The following is a 23514-nucleotide window of genomic DNA, read 5'->3' as shown; positions in this document are numbered from 1 at the left end:
CAAAACATGGCACAGACAAGTTCCTTTTTGAATTAGAATTGATCAAAGTACATGGCAGACATCAGCACCTCTCCTGAAAGTGTCATTTTCAGTTCTTTATGCCTTTTCTATTCTGGCTCTGTTTCACCTTTCACTTCACTATTGCAAGTGTGGGTTAAGTCTTCTGTCTTTTCCTTGCAGAATCACCCCATGGATTCAGTGATTTCAGCCCTGCTTTCCTAAAATGGCAAGGCACTGCATGTCTACATTGCAAAATGAAAACCACTTAATTGCTAAAACATATTTTGGATTACGATAGATATGCTGCATCCAAAGATCTGATAGTATAAAAGTGTGATGAAGGACTCTATATGATTTGTAAATAATGTTTTTTTGTCCTTTAATGTAATGATTAGGTGGCATTAAGAATAAATGTGAATTCTACTGTCCCACTACCAGGAATGAATCTGCATTATTGAATGAATTTTAACTTATCAGCAACTAGTAACTGGAATAAACTGTTGAATCCTTGTTGCTGATTGGCTATATCTACATTCCACAGAGGTCCAGGACACTGGAGAGTGCACACCTAGAGAGTGAGCACCAGGAGAATGAGCACCGGAAAGTGCGTGGGAGGCGAGCTGAGCTGGCTGACGGGAAATCTGAGAGACAGCTGTCAGGGCCTGTCCCACCCATCTGCACCTGGCTCTCATTAGGGCTAATGTGGGTGGCTTTATAGAAAGGAAGGGAAACCGTCAGAAACCAGAATTTCAGAGGCATTTTGAATTCAATAAGACACTGCGATGAGATCCCTGGGTCCACTGCCGTGCCATAGTGCATGGCCTCGTGTTGCAAGAATCTGTATAATGGGACCCACTGCCAACGCTTGGGTCTCTCTCCGGTCAATTGAGCGTGCTTCTTCCGTGAATTCAGGACCCGGGCAGTAGCGCCGGTAGACAGCTGGAATGAGCCAATCCCTGGGTCATGAGCACGGCCCTTTTGCACCTGCCTCTTATAAAGGTTGACAAGACTATTTGATAGAGAGGAGAACCTGCGAGAGAGAGAGAGAAAAAATAAAAAATAATGATAATTTAAAAATAAAAGAGACTGATGCTGTGTGTTTCCTGTCTGTTCCAGGCTGTTCAGTCAAAAGGTACATGAACGAGTTCAAAACAAATGACCAAGCCATTTAAGGAATGCCATTTAAGTATATTAAATGTATATTAAATAAATAAATAAGGCTCCCAGAAAAGCTTCTCAGAATTATTGAGGGAGGCTGCCAACCGCTTCGACGGGACAGGACGGGATGCGGTATCTAATTAAGGACATCCTGGCTTGCACATCCATTTGATTAAGGTAAGAGCTTTAGCAAAATGTGATTTGTAAAGTGAACATCTTTACTTTCGTATTATATGTATGTTAGCTATCTAGATGTTTGTTGTGTATAAACCAAATTAACATGACGACACTGTTGATACAAGTGACGGCAAAATGTTAGAGTAGCTATAGCTACAGTCCTAGCTGCTTATGTGTGCTGAGTTAGCAATTGTTTTTGCTAAATAACAGTACAGTAACCTAATGTTTGCTAAGTTAGTCTCATTCCTAATCGTTAGGAATAACAAATGCTCCCAGTAATGTGTATCTTGTTAGTTAATTATTGTAAACAATTGCAACCGTAGCTACCAAATGAATCATGTATTTATTAAATTCAGTCCATACAGGAGTGCTTCAGAGCCTAAATTGACTAATTTGCCTTGATTCTTGGCTATTGCTTGAATACTGACTCATCCTGTAGCTGGGCTATACACCGTTGGAGGTGTAACAGGCAATACTGTCTAGCAGAGCAGATAGCCTAACCACCAACCCTTCTCTATAAGGTATGGAGGCTGACCATGTCAGCTTGGTTTATACAAAATGTATGTACTGCTTTTATTACAAACCCGATTCCAAAATGTTGGGACAATGTACAAATTGTGAGTAAAAAAGGAATGGAATTATTTACAAATCTCATAAACTTATATTTAATTCACTATAGAATATAGATAACATATCGAATGTTGAAAGTGAGACATTTTGTAATGTCATGCCAAATATTGGCTCATTTTGGATTTCATGAGAGCTACACATTCCAAAAAAGTTGGGACAGGTAGCAATAAGAGGCCGGAAAAGTTAAATGTACAGATAAGGAACAACTGGAGGACCAATTTGCAACTTATTATGTCAATTGGAAACATGATTGGGTATAAAAAGAGCCTCTCAGAGTGGCAGTGTCTCTCAGAAGTCAAGATTGGATCACCAATTCCCCCAATGCTGCGGCGAAAAATAGTGGAGCAATATCAGAAAGGAGTTTCTCAGAGAGAAATTGCAAAGAGTTTGAAGTTATCATCATCTACAGTGCATAATATCATCCAAAGATTCAGAGAATCTGAAACAATCTCTGTGCGTAAGGGTCAAGGCCGGAAAACCATACTGGATGCCCGTGATCTTCGGGCCCTCAGACAGCACTGCATCACATACAGGAATGATACTGTAATGGAAATCATAACATGGGCTCAGGAATACTTCCAGAAAACATTGTCGGTGAACACAATCCACCATGCCATTCACTGTTGCCGGCTAAAACTCTATAGGTCAAAAAAGAAGCCGTATCTAAACAGGATCTAAAAGCGCAGGCGTTTTCTCTGGGCCAAGGATCATTTAAAATGGACTGTGGCAAAGTGGAAAAGTGTTCTGTGGTCAGACGAATCAAAATTTGAAGTTCATTTTGGAAAACTGGGACACCATGTCATCCGGACTAAAGAGGACAAGGACAACCCAAGTTGTTATCAGCGCTCAGTTCAGAAGCCTGCATCTCTGGTATGGGTTGCATGAGTGCATGTGGCATGGGCAGCCTACACATCTGGAAAGGCACCATCAATGATGACAGTTATATCCAAGTTCTAGAACAACATATGCTCCCATCCAGACGTCGTCTCTTTCAGGGAAGACCTTGCATTTTCCAACATGACAATGCCAGACCACATACTGCATCAATTAATGTCATGACTGCATAGAAGAAGGATCCGGGTACTGAAATGGCCAGCCTGCAGTCCAGATCTTTCACCCATAGAAAACATTTGGCGCATCATAAAGAGGAAGGTGCGACAAAGAAGACCTAAGACAGTTGAACAACTAGAAGCCTGTATTAGAAAATAATGGGACAACATTCGTATTCATAAACTTGAGCAACTTGTCTCCTCAGTCCCCAGACGTTTGCAGTCTGTTATAAAAAGAAGAGGGGATGCCACACAGTGGTAAACATGGCCTTGTCCTAACTTTTTTGATATGTGTTGATGCCATGAAATTTAAAATCAACTAATTTTTCCCTTAAAGTGATACATTTTCTCAGTTTAAACATTTGATATGTCATCTATGTTGTATTCTGAATAAAATATTGAAATTTGAAACTTCCACATCATTGCAGTCTGTTTTTATTCACAATTGTACAATGTCCCAACTTTTTTGGAATCGGGTTTGTATAAAGGTTGCCTTGTGGGAGAGATCAGGGTGTCAGGCCAGACTACAATTTCTCTTACTACAGATGTGTTTGTAAGGCATAAGTAAAAAAAAGGGCATTGACTTGGATTCTCCTTTACCTATAACTGTAGAATATATGATTAGTTGAATATTAGTGAGAATGACAAGCATGGCAAACTGAAGATGTTCTGTCGGTATGTCTATGGAAGTTCTCTGCATCCCACTGCTGGCTTTTGCCTCTGAAGCTTAGCAAGGTTGGGCCTGGTCGGTCCTGGGATGGGAGACTACATGTTGCCTATGCTTCCAATTGGTTGATCTTCTTTCCTTTTCCTGTAACTATTTCCCAGGTTGATGCTCTTATTTAGACTTTTTTTTTCAGGCAACATACCTGGTAAAATAACAGGCTGGATAAAATAAAAATCTCACCTACTTATCAAAACGTTTCATTCATTTATCTTAATGGCTCTATTTCTCTTTAATGTTTCAGTCCATCCCAACACTCACCACAACGGTCTTGTCTCGTGTTTTTTTCAGAGTTCTGATGTTGCAGATTACCGAAGGACAAACAAGGCCCCTTTGCAACGATACTGGGACTGAAAGATGCTATCAAAACAAGATCTTTACTCACATCAACCAGTAATATGTACAGATTAATGGGTGGGATGACCAATTCCAAATTAAAAGGGCCTTGCTGCTTAAGGAAATTTGGTAATAACCCGACAAACAAGTCATAACCTGACAAACTGTACAGTATACATTTTAGTTTTGTTGTCACTCGCCTGTCTCATAGTTTTCCATTCTTCATCTCAACCTCATTCTTCATCTCAACCCCTCAAAGTCTGTCTACTCTCAAAAATTATTCTAAGGTCCCGTACTCACTTGTGGTTTCAACTCAGAGTATGTTAACCTTACTTTCTGAAATACCCCCAATGTGTTGCAAGTGAATGATTTCGCAAGTCAACAAGAGACAAGGTGGATAATGAGATAGTGAAAGATAATATGTACTCTGATGTAGGAAACTAATGTTCCTCTTCTGTTCACTCTAAAAGGACTTGAAACTGCAAAGATGTCTGGTGATATTATCTACTCCAATGTAAAATTCCATAAACACCGAAAACAAGATGATATGGGAAAAGGTATGTTTCTGGAGGCTTTCCTCTTCATTGTCCTGTTACATTAATTCAACGGCAAGTTAGCAGAAGGAGGCTAAATAGATTCCTCTTCATTATCTTGTTAAACTGTATGGTTGTCTCACAAAGTAACTGTGTACAACCACATATATTTTTGCCAGTACTACAGGATAAGTAAAAACATATCTGTTAAGCATTTGTTAAAAAAAAAAAGGTTATTTAGCAGATTTTATTTACAACAATTTATCATTACATACATTTATTTCCATACATTTTCATATTGGTTAAACAGATACTAGGAGAGACATGGTATGACATGGTATCTTATGGTATGACTGCTACAATTAGTACTTATATTATTTAAATATAGCTCCGGAAATCATTAAGAGACCACTGCACCTTTTTCTTTTCTTTCGGAAAAAGTTGAAAAGGAAAGTTTTGAGTGAGGAACAGAAGCATTCAATTTGCAGTGGCCTCTTAATTTTAACCCTTCTGTTCCTCACTCAAAACCTTCCTTTTCAACTTTTTTGGAAGTGAAAGAATAAGGTGCAATGGTCTCTTAATTTTTTCCAGCGCTGTATAGTGCATGGTGGTATTTATTTATTACCTTTCCTTTCCATTCAAGTATGTCTTCAAATGTGTCTTGTAGGATATACTTAAGTAACATGGTGTTATCGTTCTGGGGTATCACACTTAAGAGCTGTTGTTAGGCACAATGAGTGCCCATACACTGTGCTAAGCTGTTGTATATTATCCACATATAACACAAATGCCAAACATTCCTTATAGCTGCACTGGTTACCTACGCGATAAGAGCAATTAAGTGTTGTCATGTCATGAGACATATTGAGAGGAGGGCAGTTGTCGGAATGGATATTCAAAAACCGTAAATAGGATTGTCTATTGGAATCAAGGGGGTAATTCAATTATTTTAATGGTTAATAGATGAAAATTAACATTAAAAATGCTTGACTGGAGCATTAGACCATACACAAATATAAGAACTTATTCAGGAACGATTGAGAGTATGTTACTGCAAAAAAAGCTGACTAATTTGTATGAGTCACTTTGGTGCTTTCTTTTTGGTTTGTAAACATACACTCACTACGATAATTAATCCAACCACTGCAATTGAAAAAAAATAATATCCTGAGTACATTGGTTAACTAATCGAAACAAAACATGAATTCCTACAATGACAATTTGGCAAGTGTAACAGCCATAGCAAAAGCGAATGCATGAGCAAACAACACAAGACACGTATCAAATGTGTTGTTAACGTGTTGAAGGTACAGTATACATTTCCAGAATATTATACTGTTTCCCCATTAGACACAATTTATGTCATTTGCATTTGGGAAACACATCTTGTCCACACATGGCCATTGTAAAATGTTTTCATCTGGGGTTGCTGGCAACGGTCAAGTGCGAGTCCGTACGCAGTTGCTGACCATGACGGACAGATGTACTATGCGCACGCAGAAGTGGTGGCTAAAAAACTGAAATAAAGAATTTCTGAATCTCGTCAGGGGGAGACTCAACCACCCCTACTTCCCACGGCTATGAGTCCATATAATGAATATCTTCATTATATGAAGTCGTGACGATTCATTTTCGTTATTACTTCATTATACAGTTATTGACAAATCCAAGCCTGACATTGGTCAGCACTGATGTCATGACATGACTTATCTGACCTGAAGAAGGGGGGTATGCTCATGGGGATGACACTTCTGGACCATCTACCTCCACGCTGAGGATAATTCCTCCATAAGATTGAAGAAAGGAGAGTGTTGGGCCAGGTACAGGGTCATGAATACAAAGAACTATAGTTTTAGAGGAAATTAAATGTTCTCGATATTCATGCTCTTCAGAAACATTCTGCATTGGTCATCTTTAAATTAAAAAAATGTCAGTGAAAGAAAAATATGGTTGTCATTTATGTTATAAACCATGGGCATCACTGGGCCTTGGCCTGGTTCTGACTGGAGTAGGTTCTGATTGGAGTTGTAGAAATTTCAGTATCAACAAATGGCCCATAAATTTAAAAGATGGTTAAACATGCTATATTGATAGTATCTAACATGTATTGGGCCATTGGGTAATGATTAGAATCACTTTTCATGAGATATTAAGTCAGGTCCTGGTCCACGCCTGTGGATTACCTGGTTTGGGGGCCCGTTGCTGTCCCTGTCCTTGTCCACCTGGTCATACTTCTGACCTTATTCTGACCTAATTTACAAAAGGAAATGTGAGAGATATTTGAATCTGAGAACCTAAATATGACATTTATGATGTTGTTATTATTTTATATTAATTTTTATTTTATATTAATTAAGTTGTGTTTTTTATTTTCTGTTTTGTTTCCATTAATTTCTATAATGTTGTCTTTTAGTGTGCTGTGACCTAGGTAAATGAGTAAGAAATCAACAGAACATAGGATTCTCTGTTTATTTGTTGAAGAGCTCTTAGCTCGACCAGAGAATGACTTGGTGTCTATTCTTTGTCCAATGTTTGGGTGGCCAGTGAAAAAGTCACAAAGAAGCCTGTCGTACCTAGATTCTTTGATTACTCGGAGCGCGTCATATTAGGTTTCAATTATAAAATATGCATGTAAAAATATAAAAACCTTTAAAGAGCTTTTGACTCAAGACAAATATAATTTTCTTTTACAGACATGTGTTCCCACACTGTATAGGCAAATTCTGAAAGCTCCTCTATACTTCTCAATTCGCAGGAATTTCATGCATTATTGTAAAAAAATGATGTTATGGACACACCACTTTTCACATTTTCCAGTGTTTTCCGACATTTTGAGATTTACAGTAGGCCTACATTTAATACTTTCAGATGTATATGGTATGCAGGCGTCAGTCATCTGTGAAATGTGTTTAGGCAGGGTCATGTATAAAGGGATTTAGTTGAAGGGATTTCAGAGCACTACCACTTCTTCCAGCCATCCCTAATTATATATAACCTACAATGTCTAAAAAACAGAATGAAGTACTTTTGAAATGATATGTTGATAGCATTTGTTGTCTAGTCAGTTAATAATACTTGAACGTTGGACCTTCCAGTCAAGGAACGTTTATGTGTGTTGTAGAGTCTAAATAAAGAAATGGTTATGTAGGACACTATGAGAGAGGGACTATTATATTTCAGACTGTCCGCTTTGAACTCTGTAAAGGAAGTGATTATTTTAATGGGAAATAACGCAACCGTGCAAATGTGCAAAATGATTAAAAGAATGATCTGTAACTTTCTTCATCTCACTGTAATCATAGCAGAAACAAAATGTGAGGAGGATGTCACATACTCTGAGGTCAGAACTGGAGGGGCAGTAAATGTTCAACGAGGTGAGTGCATGTGTGTGTCTGTTTGTGTGTCTGTTTGTGTATGTCTGTTTGTGTATGTTATTGTGTGTGTCTGCGTGGCCTTTTTTACGCTGGGTGGGTGTGTCTGTGTGTGTCTATTTGTTTGTGTGTCTGTTAGTTTGTGTATCCGTGTGTGTGTGCTGTATGTTTCTTTTCATATGTGTGTCTGTTTGTTTGTGTGTCTGTGTGTTTAATTCTTTGTGTCTGCATGTGTATCCCTTTGTGTGCCTCTTGTTGTATGTAACTGTTTGTATGTGTGTCTGTTTGTGTCCCTCTTGTTGTATGTAACTGTTTGTATGTGTGACTGTGTGTGTGCTTCTTGTTGTCTGTAACGGTTTGTATGTGTGTCTGTTTGTGTGCCTCTTGTTGTCTTTAAAGGTGTGTATGTGTGTCTGTTTGTGTGCCTCTTGTTGTCTGTAACGGTGTGTATGTGTGTCTGTTTGTGTGCTTCTTGTTGTCTGTAACGGTGTGTATGTGTGTCTGTTTGTGTGCCTCTTGTTGTCTGTAACGGTGTGTATGTGTGTCTGTTTGTGTGCTTCTTGTTGTCTGTAACGGTGTGTATGTGTGTCTGTTTGTGTGCCTCTTGTTGTCTGTAACGGTGTGTATGTGTGTCTGTTTGTGTGCTTCTTGTTGTCTGTAACGGTGTGTATGTGTGTCTGTTTGTGTGCTTCTTGTTGTCTGTAACGGTGTGTATGTGTGTCTGTTTGTGTGCCTCTTGTTGTCTGTAAGGGATTGAATGTGCGTACAGGGGCTATGTATTCGTCTGTTAATGTTAAGGTTACAATCACTACACCTAGGGACTAACACTTCATCCCAAATAGTTAACCTCTGATCAATTATTTTCCAGAAAGCAAGTGTGGTTCTGGAGACCCCTCTACCCCAGTGGGGTCAAAGGTTGTGACTCCTGAGAGAAGATCACAGAGGGTTGTTTTGGTGACCCTGGTGTGTCTCTGTGTTGTACTGCTAGTTCTGTCCATCACTCTGGGAGTCCTCTGTAAGTACAGAACCATTTTACTGAGTTGACACTATTCACATTACTGAACCAAACAGAGCTGTACTTTGTGTGGTTATTAATCCACAACATTTGCTGAAAAGTAAAATTCAAATACTGTTCTCAGCATATCAAAGGTTCCTGGGGTACTTGTATGTGGTTTGCAACAATGTTGAGTAATACTGTTTATATATATATATACAATTATTACATAAAAAGGGTGCGAAAATAATTACCCAAGCCAGCCACAATCCAGTGAATTAGAGTTGGCTTGATAGTTTAAAATGCAAAAAAATATATATTTGTCTCCTTGCCTTTGCTCTAGATGCTTACAACCTGATTGATCGTCAAGCTGAGAAGGCTCGCTCTGAAGATCTCTTTGCCCAAATGAAGGACAATTTAACTGGTGAAAATAAGAATGATCTATGTTTGATGAAATCCTTGATCTTGGTTTCAGTGGTACAGTTTGTAGTTTAAATGGTTCTGTCTCAGTTAAGATTTTATTTAGATGTATAGTACAGTATTGCTTTGCTTCCCCACAGCATGTATTTGGGATATGATATGATCATTTCAGTGCTCACATTAACTGTTGCATGCATTTAGAGATAATGTCATTGTGTTAGGATAGCAGAAGTCACTAAGTGTCAACAGTTAACACGGTCAAACTTTAGATTTTTTTACATCTCCTTTGATAAGTTGACCTGCCCGACCTAGCACACCTAACACAATACTTACCTTAGGCCAGATTTGAACAATCCTACACTCAGTATCAGACCTGATTCAGTTAGACCAGTGTTTCTCAACCCTGCTCCTGGGCGCCCCCCCTGACCTGCATGTTTTAAATCCCTGCTCGGTCACACCTGATTCAAATGATCAGCTCATTATCAAGTCCTTCATAAGCAGGTATGTTAGGGCAAGGAGACATCTAAAACATGCAGGTCAGGGGGGCGTCCAGGAGCAGGGTTGAGAAACACTGGTCTAACTGAATCAGGTCTGATACTGAGTGTAGGATTGTTCAAATCTGGCCTAAGGTAAGTATTGTGTTAGGTGTGCTAGGTCGGGCAGGTCAACTTATCAAAGGAGATCTAAAAAAAAATATCTCCAAATGCCTTACATTCAGACCCGGCTGCTGGATGAAATGAGGGGGCATTTTCCATAAATGAGGGGCATGTCTAATTCATATACCATTTGCAGTGTTTATGGGGAAACAAAACTGAAGGGGCACAGATTCTGTCTGGAGGGGCAATGCCCCCTTTTGCCCACCCGGGCCTGCTTACATTATAGCCTATATTCAGAGCTTCAACATTTAAAGAGGAACCTAACTTCCCGATGCGATATACTGGCAGTAAGCCCATGTCAGTTCTATTTCCTTGTTTTAGTAATAGTCATTAAACAGACCCGGTAATTCAGAGCAAAGTACTGTAACAGGGTTGTCCTCACCAGGAAAGGGGCCAGCTTAGGCCTGGTTTACACAGGTAGCACATTGCAGATCTTCTTGACTAACTGAATCAGGACAGCACAATGCAAGCCTTTGGCTAATTGAATCAGTATAGGTGCTGATGTTGTATGTGAAGTTTCTTGTAAAGCACATTCATTTTATAGGTCCATATTTGGTTTGCCAAGTGCCCTACATTGTGGTCTAAATTCAATACAACAGGATCTGTACACTCTCTTCTAACTAAATGTAAATTACATCTGTTTATAGCCCAGAAAGACCTGTTATCCTCAGAAATCCAAAACTACATAAGGAACCTTACTAAAGTCAACAAACTCCTGGCAGATACCACAGGTCAGTTATATTTACAGTGGGGAGAACAAGTATTTGATACACTGTCAATTCTGCAGGTTTTCCTACTTACAAAGCATGTAGAGGTCTGTAATTTGTATCATAGGTACACTTCAACTGTGAGAGACTGAATCTAAAACAAAAATCTAGAAAATCAAATTTTATGATTTTTAAATAATTAATTAGCATTTTATTGCATGAAATAAGTATTTGATAAACCCAGAAAGGATAATAACATTGGGTGTTATGTCTGATTATTTAAGTGATCACTCTGTTATATTTTGTCTGGAAAATTTGAATTTTAAGTTCTCCGCCCAAATATGTTAGACTGGGACAATGCAGGAATATTAATGTTGATTGTTTTATTCAAGACCTAATTCCTATTAATTGGGATTTCAGTTAATTCCATTTGTTGGAGATGCATGGAACTTATTTTATTCTGAAGTTAATAATTTAATTGATAAACATGCTCCCATACAAACAATTATTTTTTGAATTGGTAAGGTAAGGCATGGTAAGTCTTCATTATTTAATATTTTTGCTTGTCTTAGCGAAGCACTAAGGTTTTCACCAAAGCATATATTCTAATGGTGGAATTAACAAACATCTGTGCTCCGCATGAATTACAGATGTCCCTTGGTTAATGTTTGGTGATAACATCTTTAGCCAAGCCACAATGACTTCCTTATGCCATGGCATATTCAAGTTGCCTACCTTATGCATTTGGTTAAATTTGGGAATCATGTAATAGTGACACAAGTATTTGGTTGTGGCTAACTATCTTTTGGGAAATCTAATGTTTACAGGCCCTCACCTGAACCCTATTCTAACCAAATATCAGCCTAAACATCAAAGGACCAAACCTTGACAAGCTTGTGATTCAATGGTTTAAAATCCTGCACACCCTGCAGCTCTCCAGATGAGATGGGCTGATATGATATGTTTTATATAGGAGCCGATTGTAACAGTTATAGTTCTTGGTGCATTAATCAAGTAAACAATGAGAGATGGTAGAACTATGGGATAATACCATAGACCAGTAACATTCTATTTAGATTTACATGGGCTACATTTAGATGCAGACAGTTATTGTGGTAAGTTAAAAACTAACATTGTATGTATGTTATACTAAACTAAGGGCTGTGACAACTTTATTTATTTAATTCTAAGTCAAGCACTGTCCGTAGTTTGCAATAAAACACAGTATGTCTTTAACATAATGCACTGCTTTTCTAACAGATGTGTGTATTAAGGTCAACATTTGAACACATTGTAAAATTACGATTAATCGCGGTTAACCACATTAGATGGTGGAATTCATCTGCATTAATTATTTGAATTGTTTGACAGCACTAATTCTCACCTGTATCATTATAAAAGACCATATGGCCAGTATTTTAAAGGTGTTTATTCAGCCCACTCTTGTGCACAAGGCGAATAGCAAAAACAATTGTTTTATGACACAAAATCTATATTTTCACTGTTTGGTTTGGAATTCAAATTTTTATGAATTCCCAAGGTAAAAATATAATCGAGTGAACAAACACTTTTTGTATGTTTGTCCTAGGTTAATGGCGCTGGAAAAGAAACTGTATCTTGGAAGTTTACTAAGTAGATATGATGTACAGCTAATCTGTTCAAAAATATGGCAAAATATTAGGTCCACATCAGTCCATGTGTTCCTCTGTTGCTCAAAAGCGATGCTTATATTTATGTAACTTTTCTCCAGAGCTTTATCACAATTTCTTTAGGACCAGTAAAGCTACGCAGTGACACCGTGACCGGACCAAAAGAAAAAAAGAAAAAGTTATTGGTAGAAGCGGAATCTAACTTGGTCTCTTAAACTGTAGATCATGTTTCTTTGATTCAAAATGGAGATGACAGACTCATTTTCTTAATGAAAGATTAATCAAAACATCAAAATGTACTCTTGCTTTAGCAGCTTGGCTCAAATGTAAGATCCTACATTTATAGTCCACTTATTTGATGTGTCTCTTCTAGCGAACCTATGTTCTTCAGGTTGGGGGTTCTACAGTGGATCATGTTACAACTTCTCTGAAGACAAACTGACCTGGGAACAGAGTCAATATGCCTGTATCCATGAAGGAGGACACCTGGTCATCATAGAGAGTGAGCAGGAACAGGTAGGGTAACATGGGGCACCACAGCCCCCTTAAGATCAATGTCTATTTACTGTATGTTTAGTGTTATTATTTTAAATAAATGACTACAGTTGACAGATTAATTTGTATTTAAGTGTATTTTTTAGGAAAGGGAATTTTTTTCCAGCTACAGGGGTAAGATACCCCCCATGGGGTTAGTTTCCCCCCGGGGGAATCTTATCCCAATAGAAGTTAATGCCTAAGGGTTTTAAAGCATTTACCCCCGCTTACCTTTTCCTTACATGCCATTTCATACAGTTAAAATAAAATGATTATCATTTAAATAAGGTAATTTAAGTCCCAGCAGTCTTTAAAATGAGATTGAGAAGAAAATGTTTTTAATAGTCGGCTGAACAGGTGGATGATGCAGAGGAAATGTGTTTTTTTTTTTTAAGACTACTGGTAGCCAGAGGAGGTGTGGGAAAAAAAAGAATGGTGACATTTTGTGCTTTTAGTGAGAGTTACATGGGGGGTCTCCCCCTAGGGAGTGTGTTGCCCCATGTTATTCTGTGTATTTCTCCCTCCATCTGGGAGGGAGTAATGATCCGTATGAATATATACTGTCATGTTGGTAATAATATTGTACCATCAGATGTGGAGTAATGAACAGTGTATGGTTCCGTGTCTGCCCTGTTGTTTTTCTTTTTGTGTTTTCTATGTTTGTGTATTTTGGTTTCTGTTTGTTATTTTCTATTACCTTGAACATATCTAGTGTCCTTTGTTAGCCCCACCTGTGTCACACCTGTTCCCACTTAGTGGTCCCTGCTTCATCTGTTTAGTTCTGTTCCCTCATTGTGAGGTATCGTTGTTTGTCATTTGTCATTCAGCAAACTAAGCCAGTTTAGCTTGTTCAGTTTTTGCCTTTTCAGTGTACCCTTTTTCAGTGTACCCTCTAGCTTACCCTTTTTTGGCAATTTTACCCGGCTTTCTTGTATTTCTGCCTGACGTTTTTGACTGCCTGCCTTCTCGACTACCTGCCTGTCTAGTGTTTTCGGTACCATTGCCTGCCTGTATTGGATTACTGTGTTTTGACCATTTGCCTGCCTGACCACGATTTCCTGCCCGAACCCTTTAATAAATCTGCCTGTCACTTTGCGTCTGGGACCATACCACTTCTGTCTGTGTTGAGTGATTCATGACAAAAAGTAAGAAAATATACTGTCATGTATATACTAATGAAAAGTAAGATAATGTACCAGCAGGTATGGAGTAATGAACAGTAAAATAATGTACCATCTGGTATGGAGTAATGAATAGTAAGTAAGACTTTGAGTTTGACCTACAGATACAATATTTTTTGGTGTGTTTTTGTTATTTCTCTGCATCATCTGTCTCTCCTACATAGGACTTTATTAGAATGAAAGTGGGAAAAAATAATGACAAAAACGGCTACTGGATTGGAATGACAGACATGAAGAAAGAGGGAGTGTGGGTCTGGATGGACAATACACCCCTTAATAAAAGCATCAGGTAAGGATATGTCCAACTTCCATTAATACAGTGCAACATTTTGTGGCAGAAATTATTTTCCACATTTCAGAATCAGAATTAGAGTTTTATTACCAAGTAAGTTTCACAACAAACTAAGAATTTGTTCTGGTCCATCGGTACAGCAATTTGTCCAGTATGAGTTGCAATATAATCGTAAATCTCGAAAAACTTCTCATATCTTTTGTTGTCATATTTGTATTACTTTAGTATAAATATATGTTAACTTGGAATCATATGTAGTTTTTGAGTTTATCGGTTTATGAGAACGAAAAAACACACATTTGCACGTTTTTTCATTGGAAATGGGTACATTTCAAAATATCAGTGTCCTGGTCAGAAAAGCGAAGATTGTGGGGAATAATAGCCATTTTCTATAATGTTTAGGCGTAAGCAATTACAAAATTACACTTACTACCCAGGTACAAAAATTGTTACATGGTGTAATCAACGTAGTGACTGACAAATTTCAACATACCTGGTCTTCAAGGTCAATTGAATCAAAATCCTGCATCCCTTGTGGTTCTCTGGAAACGTGTTGCCTATCCCTGCTTTAACCCCTAATCTTAACCTAAACCTAACCAGTAAGCCTAAAATAGCCTGTGCATGAGAGCTTCAGGAGTGCAACATGTACCCAATGTCCCCACAAAGGTAGTACACCTGGAGAATCTGCCTGCACAAGGTTTCCCCACTGAAGGGGTAAGGTTCTGGTCAAAATGTCCAAATGGACATAGTGTTATAACTGGGGTTACCACTAGATTATGTTAAGGCATACAGGTTAGGTTATTGAACTTAGGGTTAGGTAATGGTTAGGGCTAGGGAACTAGTAACACAGCTTTCTGGAAACAAGAAACCAAGCGAGCGTAGTTCAGCCGGCCCGCGATTAGGAGGCATGAATGTTTTTGCCCTGGCTGGATTCAATCTGCAGTGTCCAATATAACAGACTGTGTCTTTAACCACTACACTATTTAAACAATAGGTGTTGTGGCACTTTATACGTGTCTAGAGAAGTGGTGTCTGTTTACTGCCTGCATTGTCAACCCATCAATCAAAATTCCAAGGTTCTCAAAACTAGTTCGCTACATTACCTATTAACATCCATACCAACAACAGGTATGAAAGGCTTGCTACACACTGACTCTGTAATGGTCCTTGTTTGTTCAGTTTGTCCATCCCAATGCAAACAGTTTTATTTTAGGCTTTGTTGTGGAAATTTCTTTATACAATGTATTCTCACTGAGTAAAGGACTGAGTCCCACTGTTAAGATAGGTAGAGGAATGTGGGGGATCTGGTATTTGCATAGGGGGCATCTATTGTCTGTCCAGATGCAGATCAATGGGTTTTAGGACAAGATAGGAGAAGATACAACAGGGGGCAGTCAGGTCAGTTGGCCCTTTGGGTAAACACTACAGTAAACATTATGGCAGGAAGGATAAGGTGGGGGAAGATAGCATTTGACTTGTGTGATAGAACAAAGGGAAAGGTGTTTGATTGACATGAGACAGATGGCAGCATCTTACCACACCCCTTTTCCTATGTAATAAATACTGTCGAAATGATGTTTTTATTTAGAAACTATTCACTGTTACCTTGTAACCTGCATACTTTCTCCTTGCAAGTTATTAAAACCGTTTATTGTGCAATTGATTTCTCCTGTCTTACCTACCATTTTCATAGAACTATTTGGATTTTAGAAATTGCCATCACAGCTTACTATGATGTAACCACTTAAGGTTGTACCCAGCAAAGTTTTTGCCTATCCTGAAAAAGAACTACTTTGCTGGGTACAACCTTAAGTGGGTTTACATCATAGAAAGCCTAAAATAGCCTAAAATAAAACTGTTTCCGTGGGAAGGATCAAACCAACAGCAGCAACACTACATTCAACGTGTTTAATTAGAAAGAGATTACTGTAGATGGCTAGCTAATAGCTATACAGTAACTATAATGAAAACAATGGCTCCAATGACTCAATTGCTGGTTAGATCCTTTAGAAAACAGTGACAGTAGAATAGCCAACCACAACGCTATGTGAACTACTAACACTATTAACACACACGACCCCCGCCATCCTGGGGAGAACTATGATTTGTCCCCCCCAATATATCACTGTAAACATAGATATGTAGTTTTAATGACATTAATAAGACGCAATTTAAACAGTTGTGCTGATTAAAGACACTGAATAGCGTGTTTTCAATTTTTACAATATTCCGACTATTGTGGAAAAGTGTTCCCCTTTTTCCAACCAACATTTTAAAACAACTCAGGAGTTTGTGAATTCAATAGTAGACAATTTATTAAGATAATAAAGCCATGCTGATTTGCAGAACAACCAACAGATGTTGGTCTGCAGAACAACCGCCTTCCAAACCTCGGAAACACACTTGTACAGTACGGTTATACAGTGATATTAGCTCCTCCAATGTCTGGATGGATCCTTCTCCAGGCTTCCAGCAACCCTCTAGGATCTGCCCCCCAAACCACTGTTGGAAATATTGGTGGCATGATGGTGACGTGATTTTGCCAAGAGAGTCAAGGCAAAGCCACAGGTCATTCTGTCCTCAATATGAGATAAAAAATCAAAGACAATTATACTGTTTAGGAAAATAATATTAGCCCTGGTTAAATGTTTTATCAATTAACACTCAATTAATATACAAGTGATCACAAGACATTCTGTCTACTCTTCATCAGGTTAATGTGAAATAACATTTTATGAAAATATCCCTACAGGCCAACCCCCCCCCCCCCCCCCCCCCCGCCATTTGTTTCACAGTGGTTTTGTGCATTGTCTTTGGATACAAGTGATTTCTAAACGGCAGCCCTGCTATTAAGTCCAGCTTTGTGAAACTTTCAACGTAAAGTTTTTGTCGAGACTGTGTCCCAGAGGCGCTGATTCAATCCTGATTCAATTGAGGCCATGGATGCTTTTGGAGCATTGAGCAACTATCCTGATAAGTGTCCATCTATCCCTGTCAGTCAGCTTTGACCTGCAACGACTGTTCCTCTTTGCCGATGCAGTTTGTTCACCATATATAAAAAAATGCCAGAAGTTGCACAGCATTCTCACCACATTTAGGTTTCTGCTCAGGAGACCAGTTATTTGCTCAGTAGAATTTGAGAGAGCATTGTTAATTGGCCATATGTTTCTTTATGTGGGTACAGTATAGAGTAATGGTTTATCTCCTTCCTGTTCTAGTTACTGGGATCTAAACAATGGAACAAGTAACTCTGGAAGACCAGAACCAAATAACTGGCCTCCACGTGAAGACTGTGCCCAGATAGGTCGGCACTGTTCTGTTCAAATCAGTTGTTGGTTTGACCTTGGATGTACTATACCATCTAAGAGAATCTGTGAGAGTCGGGCAGCCAAACAATAACAACAGAAGAAAACATACAAATAATATAATTTCCCGTGTGTGGTTGTGTAAAATCTGAGGGGATAATGTTTGTATTTGCATTATGCAACATGGTACTGGAGAAAGTGAAAGAATTCTATGTATTTTTTTAAAGGTTTGCCTATTTAAAATCTCGCATTGTTATTGTATTCTCTTGATTAAAAACTATTTTCTAAAATAAACATTGTTAATTTTGTTTATTTATCAAAAATAAAAAGTGAAACATGGAATTGATACACAATAAGTGAAAACAACAAGGTTATAAACTGAGAATACATGTGTAAAGTCAGGGTTTCCCTGGTGTTTGCTCTTCGGCACCCTCATTCCTACTAACATAAATATGCTACAAAGAGCTTTTCTTTAACTGTGACAGAATTGATGGCTTCCAAGCATATATATAACCCTTTTGTTTTTGCCCCCATTTATCATGAGCTGAACTCAAAGATCTAAGACTTTCTCATTGAAGAGGAGTGGACTAACATTCCACAGGCCACAATCAACAACCTGATCAAGTCTATATGAAGGAGATGTTGCACTGCGTGAGGCAAATGGTGGTCACACCAGATACTGACTGGTTTTCTGACCGGCCCCCTGGACCCCCCCAATACAGTAAAACTGCACATTTAAGAGTGCATTTTTATTGTGGCCAGCCTAAGGCACATCTGTGCCATAATTATGCTGTCTGATCAGCATCTTGATATGCCACACCTGTGAGTTGGATGGATTATCTTGGCTCACTAACACAGATTTAGACAGATTTGTGAACATTATTTGAGAGAAATAGGCCTTTTGTGTACATAGAGAAAGTCTTAGATCTTTGAGTTCAGCACATGATAAATGTGTTGCGTTTATAATTTTGTTCAGTGTAAATATATATATATACAGCTCTGGAAAAAAATTAAGAGACCACGGCACCTTTTTCTTTCCTTTCCAAAAAAGTTGAAAAGAGAGGTTTTGAGTAAGGAACAGAAGCGCTCAATTTGCAGTTGTTTCTTAATTTTAACGCTTCTGTTCGTCACCCAAAACCTTCCTTTTCAACTTTTTTGGAAAGGAAAGAAAAAGGTGCAGTGGTCTCTCAATTTATTCCAGAGCTCTATATATATACTGTATATCAGAATGTATGTATAATGAAAGTTTCAAATTGATCTCGCCTTTCTGGAGCAAGAATGGTGGAATCAACAAAGCTGTCTGATGCAGTTCTGGTGTCTTTATCATGAAAGTTCAAAAGAGGGTTAAGTCATAATTACTCCTTTTAGTTATGGCAAATAATCCAGTACCAGTCTTCTGTGTTGTGGGAGAGAAATGGATCTGTGGGGATAACCAGAACACGAAAGGTATATGCCACCATAACACAAAGCATTACATATAAATTATCACATTTGTAAGGACAGAGGTAATGTCAGTTTCTTTGTTATTGTACTCACTCTCAATCGGTCTCCTTTCACAGGACATTCTCCCTGGTGTTCTACAGAACCGCCCAGTCTGGCCTGGTATTAAGGGAAGAAAGTAATGAGAACAGGAGCACTAGTTCTCTGCCCATCACCAGACAGGCTGGGGTTGTCCACACGGTCCTACAGTCACCAGACAGGCTGGGGTTGTCCACACGGTCCTACAGTCACCAGACAGGCTGGGGTTGTCCATGGGGTCTTACAGTCACCAGACATGCTGGGGTTGTCTACACGGTCCTACAGTCACCAGACATGCTGGGGTTGTCCACACGGTCCTACAGTCACCAGACAGGCTGGGGTTGTCCACACGGTCCTACAGTCACCAGACAGGCTGGGGTTGTCTACAGGGACCTGAAGTTTCTAGCAGCCAAAACCCTCACAGTGTGTATCTAAGACTAGCAAATTCTCCAATCAAGCCTTCTCTGAATAGCTTTTCCCAGCTTGGAACTCTTTTCATGGACTTTCTAGCTACAAGCCACATAACCCAGACGGCTCACCAACAGACATAGATGTCACAGTTTCTCTATCAGATGGTGCATGTTCATGATATCACCTGACCTAGTGACAGTTTAAACTTCACATGAAGTTCCTATTGCTCCACAGGATAATATATCCTAATTGCATTTTCCATCATTTCCAGGCAGGACATGTCAACATTAAACCATCTCGTAATACATATTTCCTATAAATGTATATAAATATAAATGAGTCTGAGAGTCTGCTTTTGTAACTAAATATTTTCTGACCTTAAGTGTTCAGAGCTAATTAGCTGACACTATTTGAAAGAACCTTTCTGTAAATAGTAAATAAACTATTTTCTTAATGAATTAACATCTATGTCTTGGCCATTTGTTACAAATAGATGGGTACTTGCAAATAAAAAATGTTTATGACATTCATGTGAGACAATTTACTGTTATCAACTATCTGTGTTTCCTTAGTATTAATGGCAAGTTTTCAAGTTACATATGTTTGAAATGGTTACTGAGGATCTTATAAAATCATAGTTGGTGCCTCATCATAAATGTGTTAAAAAACTACTGAATGAATGAAAATAATAATTACAGTCATTTAATTTCAACCAATCTCTGCAACAGCAAAAGCTGGAAGCCGCCGTGGTACATGTAGATCCAGAAGCGTTTCAAACATGCTCAATGGGTAACATGTCTAGTGACTATGCAGGCCAATGGAAGACTTGATGCAAATTTCATCTCAAAGCTATTGTGCACAAATCCTTGGGACACGAGGTTGTGTCATCATGCTAAAATATGAAGTGACATGGTGGGAAATGAACAGCAGGAACATTTTCCCTCAGAATCTCGTTTCAGTATCTCTGTGATTTCAACTTGCCATCAGTGTAATGGAATTGTATATATATATTTATTTGTAGTTTATGCCTGGCTATACCATTGCCATCCCATCACCATGGGGCACTGTTCCAAAGGTTAACATGAGCAAACCATTTGTGCTCACAACGCCAAACAAGCCAGGATTCATACTGCAGTCAGGTCGAGTCAATCAATCAAATGTATTTATAAAGCCCTTTTTACAATAACAGTTGTCACAAAGTGCTTTACAGAGACACCCGGCCTTGAACTCCAAGCAGCAAACAACAGTAGTTTTGAATTTCAGTGGCTAGGAAAAACTCCCTAAGAAGGTCGAATTTTAGGAAGAAACCTAGAGAGGACCCAGGCTCAGAGGGGTGACCAGTCCTCTTATGGCTGTGCCGGGTGAGATATTAAAAGTCCAATTGGAATAATACATTTCTCTGAGTGAAGAGTCTCTGGTGAAGACAACCAGCACGGAGATGAGGCGCTTTCTCAGACAATTTTGCACTCCAATTGGGAAGTAGTACTACTGTGGCCTGTGGTTGTTACACTGTTTAGGTGTATTGACAAATGATAGACTTTAACTCAGCATGTCAACTGCACACTCAAAACTTGAGACATCTGTGGCATTGTGTTGTGTGACAAGGCTGCACATTTGAGCAGAAATGCTACTGTAAGAGGTGAGCAAAGGTAGCCCAAAATTTTCGCACAAAAAGAGAAATTAACCTACTTTTGGCACATGTAAAATGCCTTTGTTTCACCTCATGGTACACGGAATCACACAGTACATGTTGTATTCATGTTTCTGTTCAGTGCATGATGTGTCATTTCTGTCCTTCCTGGGACAACTATCAGGTCCTGGCTGGGGGGCCTCTAGGCATCTCTGCACTGCTGTTTTGTTCTCCCCAATTAGAGGCAGCTGCCCTGCATTGCCTCTAATTGGGGACCCAATTTAAGTTGCCCTTTTAGTCTTTCGTGTTGTGGATCATTGTTTGTGCTGTTTCTGCCTTCAGTTTGCGGTTATACCGTTAGTGTTGTTCGAACTAAAACAACATTTTTCCCACTTCTCTCTCTTTGTGCCTGGTGTCCCACCCCACAACTGTGACAATAAATAAGAAATACGTTTCTTCATTTCAGTAACAGTTTTTCCTTTGAAAAAAGGCCAATAATTCAGCAAAGAGCATACTTGGATTTGACAGGGTTGAGTGCATACATTTTCATACATGTTCTGGCCCCCTTTGGGAATCAAATGCAAATCCCTTGCGTTGCAAATGACAAGTTCTTAGTAAGCTACACAGGCTGAATACATTTGACTAGACTACCCCTTACAGCTGCCACTGAAAGATCTGTGGGAGTTTAGTACTATTGCTAACAGAAATCTGCCAAGCAGAGGTGACACCACTTCAGTCAGAAGTTGGGAAAATCTTCACAATTATGATCATCTTAGCATTGATTACTAACTTTTAATATAATCTCAAATGAAATATGCAGTTTGGTTGTGCTATTATAGAATGTTGTGTGAATACAACATATCCCCACCCACCCCTTTTTCATCATCCAACCCCAGACGGTTGTTGTCTTGTTTTTAAATGTACCTGTTCCCTATCCCATCATTATAATGTGTATATCTGTTCCCTATCCCATCATTATAATGTGTATATCTGTTCCCTATCCCATCATTATAATGTGTATATTTGTTCCCTGTCCCATCATTATAATGTGTATATCTGTTCCCTGTCCCATCATTATAATGTGTATATCTGTTCCCTGTCCCATCATTATAATGTGTATATCTGTTCCCTATCCCATCATTATAATATGTATATCTGTTCCCTATCCCATCATTATAATGTGTATATCTGTTCCCTGTCCCATCATTATAATGTGTATATATATGTTCCCTGTCCCATCATTATAATGTGTATATCTGTTCCCTGTCCCATCATTATAATGTGTATATCTGTTCCCTGTCCCATCATTATAATGTGTATATCTGTTCCCTGTCCCATCATTATAATGTGTATATCTGTTCCCTGTCCCATCATTATAATGTGTATATCTGTTCCCTGTCCCATCATTATAATGTGTATATCTGTTCCCTGTCCCATCATTATAATGTGTATATCTGTTCCCTGTCCCATCATTATAATGTGTTTATTTGTTCCCTCTGCTTCCCATGTCTTTGTGCATTATTGTCTCATGTTGTGTGTTCAATGTGCGTTAGACTTCAGACCAGCAGTTGGTAGGGATGGAAAACCGAGGCTTTCTGAACCATTGAGGCTCGTTTAGAAAAAAACTGTCCCTGCTGGACAAAATGTGATATGACACGTTTGATTTAGACATATTGTATTTAACCCAGAGTTGTACATATTTTTGTGGGGTTCGCGGCCACCAGCCCTTTCCATAGTAGTTATTACTGTATTTGAAATAATGGTAAGGATTAATTAATAATAAAGACCACTGAAAAGGCTAAGCTTGATTAAAGAGGAATTTGTAGAAGAAAGGCTGACATTTTGTTTTCAACATCGTATTACCCGCAACAGGAAGAGTCGAAACAGTAACCATGTGAACAGCAGTCTGTAATAGTAACATTGCACCACAGTATTAGACGTGTTGATTTGGTATTTGGTCACTGGTGCAACGCAGTTCACTCCCATACCTCCTTCCCTCGTCTTGTTTCCTGTCTAATACCGGTATTCATTGCCTCTGTAGTGTGTGGGTGTGTGTGTGTGCTGGGTTATTACTCTTTCCTACCTTCATTTTGATTTTATACTAGTTGAAAAGCATTGTTTGGTACATTAGAACTATGGATTGTTGTTATTATTAAAAGGTGACAGTTATTTACACCAAATATGAATAAAAAGGTGCCTTATCAGGGATTCAAACCTGTAACCTCTACAAGCAAAAATA

General features: G+C 38.7%; 1 protein-coding gene across 3 annotated transcripts; it reads left to right on the top strand.

Moving 5' to 3' along the window:
* The first annotated feature begins 457 nt into the window (after positions 1-457).
* On the top strand, positions 458-17959 carry LOC105008205 (CD209 antigen-like protein E). Of its 3 annotated transcripts, none has more exons than XM_020043227.3 (11): positions 458-1335; positions 1692-1856; positions 4030-4203; positions 4545-4631; positions 7913-7981; positions 8847-8993; positions 9316-9396; positions 10696-10779; positions 12778-12920; positions 14284-14408; positions 17630-17959. In XM_020043227.3, the coding sequence occupies exons 3-11, from the start codon at positions 4137-4139 to the stop codon at positions 17808-17810; spliced, it is 984 nt and encodes a 327-aa protein (XP_019898786.2). In that variant the 5' UTR covers positions 458-1335; positions 1692-1856; positions 4030-4136; the 3' UTR covers positions 17811-17959. The 3 variants fall into 3 exon arrangements, with proteins under 3 accessions (XP_019898786.2, XP_019898785.2, XP_012988495.3); XM_020043226.3 differs by having other exon boundaries at positions 460-1335; positions 7910-7981; XM_013133041.4 differs by lacking the exon at positions 1692-1856 and having other exon boundaries at positions 460-1335; positions 7910-7981.
* The last annotated feature ends 5555 nt before the right edge of the window (positions 17960-23514 follow it).

Source organism: Esox lucius, chromosome 24 (assembly GCF_011004845.1).
Source record: "Esox lucius isolate fEsoLuc1 chromosome 24, fEsoLuc1.pri, whole genome shotgun sequence".
Classification (NCBI taxonomy): domain Eukaryota; kingdom Metazoa; phylum Chordata; class Actinopteri; order Esociformes; family Esocidae; genus Esox; species Esox lucius.
Note: the sequence above shows the minus strand (reverse complement) of the source record. Positions and strands in the feature narration are given on the sequence as shown.